This window comes from Xenopus laevis, chromosome 7L (assembly GCF_017654675.1).
Source record: "Xenopus laevis strain J_2021 chromosome 7L, Xenopus_laevis_v10.1, whole genome shotgun sequence".
Lineage (NCBI taxonomy): Eukaryota > Metazoa > Chordata > Amphibia > Anura > Pipidae > Xenopus > Xenopus laevis.
The window spans coordinates 134,514,313-134,528,604 of NC_054383.1; the positions used below are offsets into that span (position 1 = coordinate 134,514,313).

The following is a 14,292-nucleotide window of genomic DNA, read 5'->3' on the forward strand; positions in this document are numbered from 1 at the left end:
CCAGTATCTTGTGTTAAACCTGGTCCATGTACTGTATGTCTGTGTTTCAGACATAAGTAATACAATGAATACATAAACAGACTTGTATTTGTCTCTTTCAAAACAACAATTTGTTGTTTCTTATGGTCGGTTTTACTAAATTCCCATTTGAAGATATAATTTACCTGAAGGCCTTGTAACTCCAGGTTCTACATAAACAGAAAGAAAATATACCATTATAGTTGGGAATAATCCTTCAGTAATCAATATTAAAAAAGAAAAGAAAGTGAAGGGTCTTATTTTACCATAAACTAGTGATTGGGGGACACATAGAAGCAGATCAAAATTATCAACATTTTAAGAATATTTTTGAGGGTTTTTTCCAATTCGAAAAAAAACCCTGACATTTGAGTTTTTTCATAATTAAGCACACTATTGTTTAAAGGCTTGTAAAAAAAAACCTGATCACACTTAAAACAGACCTACAGAAACTCAACAACGTTTAGCTAATGTTTCTTTTTTTATATATTTAAGGTATTTGCACTTAATATATCTCAAATATTTAAATATTGGAAAATGTGAATTGAAAAATAGTCAAAATCATGGCAAAAAAATAAATTCCAGCAATTGACATGAGATGGTCTGCCTCATATTGCTTCATAAAGAAAAATGAAAATTGGGGATTTATGCAAATTTTAAAAGTGGCTAAACTAGGAAAAAAATCTTCCTAAATAGATTATGGGGCCTACTTGTCAAAGGTCCGATTTAAAACCACAACTAAACTCACAAACGCTAAAACTATCAATTTCATGACATTTATTAAAAATCTGAATAGAAAAAAGTATGAGCAAAAAATTACACTAAAAAATATGAGTACCTCGAATACATTTTTGGACAATCCATAGGGGAAAAAAGTAAAAAACCTCATAAAGTCCAAATTGATTTAAAATGGTCAGGATCAGCTCTGCTCCCATTGACTTCTATAGGACTTTGACACATTTTAGTTTTGTATTAGAAGTTTTCATTGTTTTTACACTTAATAAATCTTGAATTGTTGTTTTTAAAAATTAGAAAAACACAAATTTTTGGAGATTCGTGGAAACAATCGAATTTGAATTGTTAGAAAATGGGCCCTTATGTCTTGTGAAAATTTTGGAGGCAGGAGCAAAATATCAGGTCTACTAATGTACAGGAAAGTGATGTCAGTTTGTACATTTTTAAGCACAATTTTAATCCAGATTTTGGAAATATACTTACCCTCTTCATAAGGCACTGGTAGCGTTGGCTGTTCTGTTTCAACAATCCAGTCTCCTAAATACATTGTTTATTGTTATAATTGTAATAGAGAAAAATAAGCAAACAAAAAGTGTCCCTTCACAAGTAAAACCTAAAACCTATCCAGAAAAATATTATTGACCTATTGAATGTATTTAAGATTTTTACAGCACAGAATCTCTGCAGTAAACTGTAGGGGCTATATGAGCTATGCTGGAATATTGGTATGATATTATATTTTTTACACAAATACAAGTTATAAGGAACCTTAAGGGGTTTATCTGCTGAATTGTGTAGAGGAAACTACTTAGTATGCCATTATTGTGTTGTAATTCTATTACAGTAAGGGGCCCATTTACTTAGCTCGAGTGAAGGAATAGAGGAAAAAAAACGTTGAATTTCGAATGTTTTTTTTGGCTACTTCGACCATCGAATGGGCTACTTCAACTACGTCTTCGAATCGAACGATTCAAACTAAAAATCGCTCGACTATTCGAACATTCGATACTCAAAGTACGGTCTCTTTAAATCTTTAAAAAAAACTTCGACCCCCTAGTTTGCCACCTAAAACCTACCGAAGTCAATGTTAGCCTATGGGGAAGGTCCCCATAGGCTTTTCTATCTTTTTTTGGTCGAACAAAAATCATTCGATCGATGGATTAAAATCCTTCGAATCGAACAATTCAAAGGATTTAATCGTTTGATCGAACGATTTTTCGTTTGATCGTTTGATCGAACGAATTGCGGTAAATCCTTCTACTTCGATATTCGAAGTTGAAGGATTTCCATTCGGCAGTCGAATATCAAGGGTTAATTTTCCCAAAACACTAGTACTGGGGAAATTTCTCTAGAGAATTCATGCCATAAAGAAATGGTGTATATGAGATATTAGCATGGAAGAGGTAGCATATATGAAATGCAAAGATGGCTGCTCTATCATTATAATGGCACTTTGCCAGCCTAAACCCTGGAGAAATTTTGTGCTCTCAAGTAAATTGAGTGAACATTCACCAGAGTGAAGAGAATATTGACCGATTCCAAGATAATGTTACAAAACTAGTCACACTCTCCTTTAGTAAATAGTGACAAAGTTTACATTTTTGTAAACTGGAGTGGAGTTTGGAAATTTAGATGACAAGTCAGTATTTTCACTAGTATTTCACTTTTATGGGCAGATTTATCAAAGGTTGAATTTCAAATTTATGTGAATTTTGTTTTACTCTAATAAATTGAAATAAACCCACGGCTCGAATGGGAGGTTATTTAAGAAAAAATTTGAACGTCTAAGATTCGATCGAATATTCCCGTCCTGAAAATTCAAATTGGATCCGATTGACTTGTAAATGAACTCGGCAGGTTTTAGGTGGTGAATATTCGAATTAGAACTGTTCCATGGTCGATAAATCCCACATTTGAATTGGGGGATTAAAGTTTGAATGTGTGAATTGTGACACAAAAATAAGAAGATTCGAATTTGGATTTACTATTCAACCTTTAATAAATATGCCCCTTAGTATAGTATATTCAGATAAATTCAGATAAAATACGTATACAGTTACCGTCTGTCCCTGGAAATTGGGCTACAGGCACTAAATTTAAAAAAAGAACACATATTCAATAGCAAGCAATTAAAACTGTCCCCTAAATTTCCTTTCACCTAGCATCCTTGTTGCTTTTCACCTGGAATTTAATCTACTATTTTGTTACTTAAAATGCATGCAATTTTGAGTGTGTATTGCTTTATTTATGGAGCTAAAATGCTTTTGTGTTTGATTTTTAGGCACAGCTTGCAATTGAGTCCAATGTGTTAAAAGAAGCACAACTGCACACTTTTAAGAACTGTGCACGCATACGGGAGGGTGCGAGGTGGGCAGTTGGGTTGCCTAGGGAACCTGGTAGGCCCGCCTCTGTATGGAACATGTTTAGGCACAAGTATCTTTAATAAATGTCAATATGTGCATTGATTATATGCATTTTTGTGCACTGAAGTTGTGGCTGCTTTTGTAAATGAGACCAAACTCCATCAAAAGTTCCCATACAGTCTTTATAAGGTCTAGGGTCTGGCTACGTTTTGCACCTAGTGTTGGATAAGAAATGCAGTTAGCTATGTATCTCCCTCCAAAACTGTTTTATGCACATATAACAATGTAATTCTAAGAGAATTTTCAATGTTCACTAATTTAAAAAATGGCAGCAAAAGCTTTATTTGTCTGGCTGTTTAAGGGTATATTCTGTGCACTACTGCTTCTGACTCTCGAAACAATGAGGCATAAATCATTTCTCTTTCAGGTCTTTTTATCAATAACAAATTACATTGACAGATAACTGAAAGAGTTTTTGTGTGAAGTTCCCCTTTACTAGTGTGTTCATTATTTCCCAATACATTATGACATGATTGTACTTACCTCCTTCAAATTCATATGTTCCTGATGGCAGTGTCACTCTAATAATCCATACTAAAGAGAGAAAGAAAATTAAGTATGTATGAGAAGCCATGAAAACATTTTATAATATGTTGTATATTTACCTCTGATATACATTATATACTCCACTTTATCAGTTTCAATTAAAATATCACTAATTATAGATTTAAAAATACCTTTTCTTCCAGGAATTGGAGCTACCGGTACTGCAAAAATAAGAGTATATTGGTAAGTTGTGCGTTATAATAAAAAATTACATTTAAAAAAAAATAGTAACTCAGTTTAACCTTTGCATTCAGACCCTTATACATGTATGCTCAATTTATTATGCAGTTTAGGTACATTCCCACTAAGTCCAAAGTTACTGACCACCTGCTGCAGTCTATAAGGGCGTGTAAAAAAGGGCCAAAAACAGCTCAAAAGGGCACATATAGCAAGTCCAAAGATATATTCCAAAACATTCTTTCAAGGTTTAAAAAATTATTCTTTATTTATTATAAATATTAAAAAGTAGGCATACAGACTAATTTATGCTCCGCCTTACGGTGGGTATGAAACGCGTAAGGCGGAGCATCAATTGGTCTGTATGCCTACTTTTTAATATTTATGCTAAATAAAGAATAATTTTTTTAAACCTTGAAAGAATGTTTTGTAATATATCTTTGGACTTGACATTCCCACTAAGTACTGAAACCTATTGTAATCAGCAGTCCTATCCTGCTTTATGGCAGCTGAGATTCTAGCTATCTGTATAACAGAACATTCTGTCCCAGTGGCTGCACAGATCCTATCTGATCCCCATTGTAAGCACAAGCAACAGTCCTGTCCTGCTTTATGGCAGCTGAGATTCTAGCTATCTGTATAACAGAACATTCTGTCCCAGTGGCTGCACAGATCCTATCTGATCCCCATTGTAAGTAGCAGTCCTGTCCTGCTTTATGGCAGCTGAGATTCTAGCTATCTGTATAACAGAACATTGTGTCCCAGTGGCACCCTCTTGCTTCTTGCACTTCTGCTGCCACAGGGCATAGTAAATGACCCACTATCTCTTAAATATAATAATTAACTAGATGCTTTATAAGTAGATTTATTTTTTATACTCACTTCCTTTGAATTTAGTTGGTTGATCGTCATGAGCAAATTCAAGGATCCATGCTCCTAAAGATAAATATAAATGATCCTACTTACAATGGCTTTGAGAACTATGTTTCTATATTTAATCTGGGGATCCACTAGCAGGTTCCAAATATTCCTTTGAGTTTTATTACCTGAAGGTGCTGGCGTGTCGGGTTCTAGAAATATAAATTAGAGCATATAAATGATTGCATATTTTACAAAAACATTCTACATTGACATCTTGTTTGCTACCGGTTATTCTAATTATTAGTGAAAACAAAATGCTCATTAGGTAAACAAAGTGACAACTGATCACCACAGATGACACAAGATAAGTAGTATATGATATTCTCTGTATGTATACAAAGGTCCAGGGTGTCATTAGTTGAAGTAAAAAATGACTAGGCCCCCATATTGGGGAATTTTTAAACTATGAATAATCAGCATGCTTCATGTGTTTTTAAGGTGAAGAACATGGGGAAACAAATTCAGCCATTTTCAAGTAAAAAAAATGTGTCAACAAGCAGCCAACTTTTTCCTAACGCATTTTATTCTTAAACACAAGCTTATTTAATAAAAAACTAGGACAGTCGTGGTCTTTTTTTTTTTTTCTTAAATAGAAAAGTTGCACAAAACCATGAATCACATTGTTCTATTAATTGTCAATGAGGCTGAACATTTCAGATAATTTAAACTCGGAAAAACAGTTAAAACAAAGTTGTGTGAGACAAATTCATACTTCTGTTCGAAACATTGCAGGTTTTACTGAATCTTTTTTTAAGGCAGTTTTGAAATTGAAGTTCTAAAAAATCAATCTTGGATTTTGATAACGCTGCCCTTTTTCGCATGGTTTATTAAATTTCAAACCTTAGTTATATAAAAAAACTCAAATGTAGAAATACCTTGTAAACTGGGAAAAAAATATCACACATACATCGCATTATACTATTTATTTATTTAAGACTAATCTGCAAAATATTCATATGTTCTTGAAAACTTTTACAATAGGTTGAAATTTAAAAATACACCTACCAAATACACCTTTCAAAATTAAAAATTCTAGTTCAGAATACTTGATTTAAAAAATAATTGCAATTGTATTTTTTGGAACAAAAAAACCGAATCATGTTAATACTGCTCCTTTGTTTCAATCACATGCCATAGATTTACAGCATTGGTTCTCAAACTGTGTGGCCCCTTTTAATAGGGGGTGATTTGCTCTTCTAGATACCGGGGGGGGTTATTTACTAAGCTCCGAATGCAAAAATCTCGAAAAATGTGTTCTTTTTTTATAATATCAGACTTTTAAAAAATCACAAATGTTTCAGAATTTATTAAACCCTGCAGAAGGAAAAGTCAGAAACTGAAAATCCGGCATCTCAGACCTGTCGAGGTTGCATATAAGTCAATGGGAGTATTCCCAATTATTTTCTGATGGGTTTCGTGCAATACCCCAAAGTTTTCAGGTAAAAATTCTGGAAAAAAAACGTGAAATTCTTGAAAATCGGATGAACAAATCGGGAAATTCTGATTTTCTTCCACAAAGCAAATTTTCGGGAAAATGTAATAATAAATATGCGTAAAAAACCAGAGTGGATTTGATCGGAGTTTGTAGCAGAAAATATTGAGATAAATTCGGACTTTGATAAATAACCCCCTAGGGGTGAGTTTAGGATTAAACACTTATTTAATGTTTAAATAGTCTTGGAATTATGATTATTACTATGAGAATTAAAATATTTTTTTAATTCTCAAAGGGAACTTGACTTGAAAAAGGTTTTTAAAGGTCCTCACCTTAAAACATTTTTAAGCACGATAATTGTAGCTCCCCATTGATTTAAGACTGGGGTCTGATTTACCAACATTTGAAAGGTTGCCAATAACAACCAAATCCGCTTTCAATAATCTACTTCAAGGTAGAAATTGACAGCAAATGTCTAGTAAGTTGCTATGGGTAAATGCACCAGTGCATTTTAGCACTTGTGTTTGTAAATCAGCCCATGCTAGAAGTTTCACCTTCCATTCCATGGCATAGCTGCTTATTTGGGTTTTTGGGTGCGAGTCAAGTGACTATTGCTTGTATTTTTGTTTCTGTTGAGAGATCATTTAATTGGTAAACTGCCTCTTTAGGGTCTGATATTCCCATAAACTGTCAATACTCACTCCTCTCATATTGAACAGGCACTGTTGGTTGTTCTGTTTCTATGGTCCAGAGACCTAAAGACAATTGTTAAAAGTAAGTTTTACCTTTTGAGAGTAGCAGCCTTGAGAGTACAAAACAATATAAAAATGGAATGTATAATATTATATGGTTCAATGTTATAACGCTTGCTGAAATTTAGACATTTTAGAAACCCCTATTAAACTAATAGTCTCTAAAATAGCAAATGACATGTAATTCATATATAAAATGCATGAACAACAAAAACGCTGACTGATACACTAAGGGGCACATTTACTAAGCTCGAGTGAAGTAAGGATTCGAAGGATTTCATCTTTCGATCAAACAATTTTTCCTCAGATCGATCGATCGTAGGATTTGCGGTAGGATTTTACTTTGAGGTTCAATTCGAAGGATTTTACTTCGAGGTTCGAATTCGAGGGTTTATTAATCCTCGATATTTGACCCTTAGTAAATGTGCCCCCATATGGTATGAGCACCTAAAAAGTCAAATTTACTGTCAGTTACTAGGGAAAAATATTCAAACACCTCTAAAGGTCCAAGTGAGTAAAAAAAAATAGGATCTATGCAGCTCCAACTGACTTCTATAGGACCTCGACTGCTTTTACTCTGCAAATTTTTGTATAAGAGTTTTTCGTGTTTTTTTCACTTAATAAATCTTGAATTTTTAGAGTTTTAGAAAAATGTAAAAATATTTTTTAGAGAAAAAATTTGATTAATGAAAAAATAGAAGTTCCACTTTAGTAAATGGGCCCCTTTGTTTTAGTAATTTAGATACCTTAATCTTTATTGTAACAAATCACTTCTCAGCCTTTCTTGAGCTTACTAAACATTGAGTATGCAGTAAATTGATTTATTAAGGACCTTTACACAAAAGGTGAAGGATGTTTTCCATAATCCGTAGGTGGTTCAAGGTACTAAGAAGTGTTTGCTGGGCTTGTATATACTGTATGTATATACAACTGTTCTGGGTGCAGCTAAAGAAAACATTAAAAGGGAAAAAGTACAGTATCACACTCATAGCTACTTGCTTAAACACACATTTGGAAAGGTCCAAAGAGACCAATACATTGGTTTTCCATACATTTTTACTTAATACAAGATCAATTTTGTGATTGCTGTTTTTTTTTTCTATAAGTAAATGCCTTAACTGTGCACCAGGACAATTTGTGGTAAAATTGGGTGCTGCCCATGTGTTCAGTCTTATCTCTCTATCTATGGTCGAGGAACAGTTCAGGGAAGTAAATAATTACTAGACCCCCATGTAAATATATTTTTCAACTGCTTGATCAGGAAAAAGGTTGCGTGTAAATAATCTCAAAAGGGATGCAGTAGTGCTGCACTGTGGCTTTTTTATTAACCACCACTATGTTAATGTTCTATCATTTTAGTGAATATTTCCATTACCATCTGTCCCTGGAATTGGAGCTTGAGGTTCTGTGAAAATAAATAAATTAATAGAATTTAATAAAGTTATATTATTACATATGAAATATATAATATTGTAAAACAGATAGGAACTGAAACAGTATTTTTTAATTATATCAGATGAGTTCAAATACGGAGGCCAATGTACTAATTTATGAGTTTTTAAGATTTTTGAAATCTTTTAAAAAAAGGTTTCTTGATTGTAAGCAGCCATCTCAATCATTAACCCCCAATATAAATTGAATCTAGAATAAATTATTTATTTCATACTTACTGCCTTCATATTCCTCTATTCCAGTTGGCTGTTGGACTTGTATAATCCAAATTCCTAAAACCGAAGAACATGCATTATGAATATATGATTCTTAAGTAAGTTGATATATTATTATATTTTAGGTGTATTGTGTTTTTAAGAATTAATACACATTAATTAGAATAGTAAAAAGTATAAGTTAAAAAAACACATTACCTTTTCTTCCAATAATTGGAGCTACAGGTTCTAGAAAAAGAACAGGACACAATAATATTGAGTAACTATTCAGAATGCTTATATCAAGATTTTTCTCTGGTACCAAACCATTTGTCAGTGTAAATAATCTGTGATGTCAAACAACAAATGTGCTCAATAACCCCGCCTATAGTTGTTAAAGTCCCAAATGTATTATTAAACCAATAAGTGGGTTCAAAAGGCTTCCACTGTTTTCATTAATTATTTTCTTGCATTAACTGAGTCTTCAAATATTTACATGTATGAGTATATAGAATTTTAATTAAAAGTAGGGAGGGGTGTGTGTATGGATGATGGGTTTTCATTTGGAGGGGTTGAACTTGATGGACTTTGTCTTTTTTCAACCCAATTTAACTATGTAACTATGTAACTATGTAACTATGTATGTCACATGTTAATTTTCTTGTCTCTTTGCATTTTGTATCATTATTATCATCATCCTTTGTCTATTTCTACTTATTTATTATGTTGATGATAATTTTTCTAATGGCTCTGTTACCCAAAAAAATCAGGGGATTGACTACAGAGGAAGCAGCCCCTGTCACTGTAGGGGGCCCCAGAAGGTATAGGCACCCCCAACTTAAATATTGGTAAGACAGGGCAACCTCTAGACATAAAAAATTATTTGCTGTGGGGCCCAGTAATATCTAGTTACCCCACTGCCAAAAATGATCCCAAATCTAACAACATATAGCCAGGGCATAAACAACTGACATACTATTTGCTTTAACATAATATATTTATACTCACTCCCTTTAAATTTAGTTGGCTTATCTAGGGTTGCTAGTTGTAAAATCCATCCTCCTAAAAACAAAAACAACGGTTATAAGTATTATGGCATAATTGGGTATCTTCTGATAACATTTTGACTAGCACCCAGGTTTGCTTTTTTGGCTTATGGTGTGCAGCCTACACGGACTGTTTATATATATATATATATATATATATATATATATATATATATATATATATATATATATATATATATATATATATATATATGATAAAGGGATCAGCACACTCTTGTAAAGTTGAATCAAGTGTTTTTATTTGTAACACAGCATTGCCCAACGATCCTTGATAAACGTTGGACAATGCTGTGTTACAAATAAAACACTTGATTCAACTTTACATGAGTTTGCTGATCCCTTCATCATTTATATCATTCAAATTGATCGTGCACCTCATCTTCGAAGGAGACAGAGTGCTGACACCCCAAGTATCTTATATATATATATATATATTTATATATATATATATATATATATATATATATATATAGTAAGGACTTAGGTAGCTGGGATCAGCTTTCTGGGGGTAAAGCAGCCCACGGCACAATCAGAATTCATAAGGGGGTTGTTTCTTTCTGGCAGTTTATTTTCACTTGCAGCAAAACCACATAAACAATTCAAAATAAAATCCTTGCCACTTAATGGGCTTCTAAATAATACAGGTCAGTTTTCCTAACTACCAGGAGAAGGCCTACCACCTGTCTCCCCAAAACAAAGAACATACAGGAATATACAAAATCCCAAATCTTTTGGTGATTTCAATCCCTCTCACATAGGCAGCTTTCCTGTGTATTTTTCCCAGCCATGAACTTTCCACTCTGGCTTGAGCTGCCTCTTTAATTAACCACCTGAAATACCTCAGTACAACTCAAAACACCCGGGCTGGACTAGCAGTCCCGGAACCACTCTGTTAGGAACCTGAGGCATAAATAATCTCCGTCCTGGACTTTCCCAGGTATCCTAGTAGTGACCTTACCACAAGATATATATATTTATATATATATACACGTACATTTTTGTTGTCACTCATAATATTATTTAATTTTTAAATTACCTTGGGGAACTGGAGCTTCTGGTTCTAGAAGAATAAACAGAGTAATCATTACATTAAATGGCAACAGTTAGAATAAATATATAACTAAGATATGTAAAGTGAATATAAAGTGAATATAAAGTTTCTATAAATGTTGCCAAAGCCACTTAAGTCATTCCCACTTAGTGCAATACCACTGGAAATTCCTGTGGGAAACCAAAATATTTGCAAGTTTGTAGATTTCATGGAATCCATTTCTTTCCTTTACATGGTTTAGTTGCCCTGTCACCAGGTATTATGGTATATTTCATTCATATTATTTAATCTATCTATCTATTATTAATTATCTGTAGGGATGGGTGAATTTGACCGTTTTGTTCGTCAAAAATTCCCTGGCGGAGAAATGTCGCCGACGCCGATTAAAGTCTTTAATCTACAAGATTAAAGCCTTGTTTCCGTGGCGAAACAAGGCAAAAAAATTTGCCCATCCCTAATTATCTGTCTTTATTGCTCAGTTTTGCACATCAACTGCTTTTTGGAACTTCATACTTCTGATTTGATGTTATTAAGTAAAAATATGCATATTTTCTTCACATATTTAAAGAATATTTTTATTGCATTTAATAATATATCATTTTAATTTGCTGGACAAATAACATAAAAGCATTTAATAATTATTTTAATAATTGTGTGTTCTATACAGAATAAGACAGCTCCTCATTTGCTTAAGGTTATTTGTATACATAATATACTGTATTTATATTTAGATATCTTTAAGCTAAGCTTTCAAAGACAAAGCTCAGTTTTGAATTCTGAGCGATATATTTATCAATGGATTTGATAATTACGCCTCCGAAAATCCTATAGGAATGATAACATAGTGATGGATTTTTACTGTGGTGAGCTCTACTTTCACACTTTGATAAATCTGCCCCTGAATTTTGAAGAAACGATTATTCCAGACAGCCAAGTGTGTCTTTTAGATGTTGCATTTTGGTGCACAGGTTTTTACTTACTCTCTTCATATGGCAGTGGCATAGTTGGTCCTTCAGTTTCTACAATCCAGTCTCCTAAACATAATGACAAGAATACCATGATGAAAATTTCAAGATCAGCAAGTTTCAAAAATATTGTAAAACTAAACAACACACTTTGTAGTTGAAAACATGCAGGCACATTTGCCAAATTGCCGCAGATTTACAGTTTGATGTTTTATTTATGGCAAACATAACAAATTTGAAATTATAGTTTCAAAATGCAAGGTATTTATCAATTTGAGATTAATTAGAAAATACTCATTATAGAGTGATTTCACATTTGTAAATTATGAAGTTCTAGAATTTTGAGTTAAAGTTTTTTCAAATTCCAAAAAAACTCAAAAACTCATTTTTAGAAATCTGTTCTAGTTTACTTTTGTAAATAAGTGATGTTAGGTATTAAACCATAATAAGATCTCCTAGTCTAATTCAATAAGCTTTGTATGCTAGAATGATAAGTCTATGTGCATGCACATTCACTGTGCATATTTGTGATATATTTAATAAATGGGTTGACTTTGTTCTAGTTTCTACAGATAGACACATTTTAACTTACCTTCTGTTCCTGGCAGTGGAGATCTTGGTTCTTCAAGAAAAAAGGTGTAACAAACAAATCATCTTATTAAGATATTGGAGGTTTTAAATAAAAAACTTTAACTATTCAATCAGGATTTAGATAATTATTCTATTTGAAAGATTACAACTCAGCAAGGACTAAAATGATTATATATATATATAATGATTTACATTTTGATAAAATACTGATGTTTTGATTCCAGTGTGTGCTGCATTTTACAAGGAAAGAGTAGATACTTTGCCTATCAGCAGCACCTGGTTCAAAGAATAACAATGGTTGCACGATTAACTCTACTGTGCTATATATATATATATCTTCCTATTTAGAAGTACTTAAGTTAGGGTATTAAAGGCTACACATAAGGTTCTGTAGGGCTTATGCAGCAGAGAATAGATATGTTGTGATGGGCTAATCTGACCCATTTCGCTCCCTTGAAAATTCCCGAAATTTGCCAAATTTTGGCAATTTTTTCCACCCATTGCAGTCTATGGGTATCTTTTTGCTGCGTAACTTGGGGACAAATTTTGCTCATCACTACAGAAAAGCTATTATGTTATTTATAATAATACAGTATTAATACTTAAGTGTTGTTAGATGATTATGATGGATACATTATTTTATGATTAAAATATGATCACACTCAATAGTACAGTTGCTGGACAGGTGCTTATCATAGGCAGTTGCTGGAAAGACAAATATAGAAATAGTGTTTTGCTTTTTTGACCTTGTAATTTAAGGTTGACATTATACTTACTTCCTACATATTGTATGGTTCCAGTAGGGAATTTCACATCTATGATCCATAATCCTAAACATAACAGTCATAAACATAAAGTTGCCTTTGTTCAGATAGATGAAAATATAATTAAATATAAATATATTTCCCTTTTATATCTTTGTTTGTTTAATACTATATTTATATATAACTAAAAAATTATAGAATCTGTAATGACAAGTTTTGATAATTAAATACCAGAATAATGTAGATAGTAGTTTATAACAAAATATAGAAATATATTAAAATCATTTAACAAAGTATGCTGCACTCACAGGTCTTAGCAACAAAACAAAAGTGTTTTTATTGAGTTTTTCAATAAAAACTGTTTTGTTTTGTTGCTGAGATCTGTGCGGCATACTTTGTTAAATTGTTTATAATTCTTAACCAGCAACGAGGCATTTGATTTCTATAGGGTTTATAATTCCTTTGACTTTTTGAAATATAATAAAATATATAAATAGTTTACCAATTGATCAAATTATCATGTATTATAGTTGACTAAGCTATTATAGTTAGCTAATCACTTGAATAATCAGGTTTAGGTCAACAATGAAAGTGAAACACAATGCCATTATCATACATAGATTTATAAAGACTTTTCTAAACACTTATTTAAATGTTTGATGTCTACATATTAATATTACAAAATATTATGATTCCCCAAAATTATCAAAATGTTTTACCATTTGATCCTGGAATTGGTGCAGAAGGTCCTAAATAGAAAAACAAAATTTTTAAAATTACAGTATTACACATTTTTAAGTAAAAATATTTGTGAAAATATATTCTTATTTGTGAAAATATATTCCTATTTGTGTATAATAGTAGCAAGAGAAAGCAAAATATTTCCCCATGATATAAGAAATCAAGATTCTTCTGTTGTTCTGTAAAGGAGGAGACAAGCAGTTTTTATAGTTCTAATGAAAAGTGTTTCTTTTCAAACAATTTTTATATATTAGTACTTACTCCCTTTAAATTTTGATGGTTGTCTGTTACGGCTTACTTCTATGATAAATTCTCCTAGAGAAATAAATATAATTATTATTTTTCTTAGATAAACTGATATGAGATGATTAAGGGACAAAATAATTATACATTTTTCCCCATTGTGTTTTTTTTATTGAGCACTATTATATTTATTTCTGTCATATTAAGAAAAACTAAT

At 32.1% G+C, this 14,292-nt stretch overlaps 1 protein-coding gene across 13 annotated transcripts in view; it reads right to left on the reverse strand.

The window, feature by feature from the left end:
* The window catches only part of LOC108696888, a 369,929-nt gene that overhangs the window by 47,623 nt on the left and 308,014 nt on the right, over nt 1-14,292 (reverse strand). For all 13 annotated transcript variants that reach the window (XM_041569828.1, XM_041569827.1, XM_041569829.1 and 10 more), the window contains 18 exons: nt 14,094-14,147; nt 13,811-13,840; nt 13,104-13,157; nt 12,329-12,358; nt 11,752-11,805; nt 10,757-10,780; nt 9,662-9,715; nt 8,873-8,902; nt 8,678-8,731; nt 8,383-8,412; nt 6,957-7,010; nt 4,946-4,969; nt 4,782-4,835; nt 3,854-3,883; nt 3,660-3,710; nt 2,814-2,843; nt 1,237-1,290; nt 165-188 (listed from right to left, as the gene is read on the reverse strand). In XM_041569828.1, the coding sequence (XP_041425762.1) occupies nt 165-188; nt 1,237-1,290; nt 2,814-2,843; nt 3,660-3,710; nt 3,854-3,883; nt 4,782-4,835; nt 4,946-4,969; nt 6,957-7,010; nt 8,383-8,412; nt 8,678-8,731; nt 8,873-8,902; nt 9,662-9,715; nt 10,757-10,780; nt 11,752-11,805; nt 12,329-12,358; nt 13,104-13,157; nt 13,811-13,840; nt 14,094-14,147 (735 nt within the window). The remainder of the gene's footprint in view (nt 1-164; nt 189-1,236; nt 1,291-2,813; nt 2,844-3,659; nt 3,711-3,853; nt 3,884-4,781; nt 4,836-4,945; nt 4,970-6,956; nt 7,011-8,382; nt 8,413-8,677; nt 8,732-8,872; nt 8,903-9,661; nt 9,716-10,756; nt 10,781-11,751; nt 11,806-12,328; nt 12,359-13,103; nt 13,158-13,810; nt 13,841-14,093; nt 14,148-14,292) is intronic.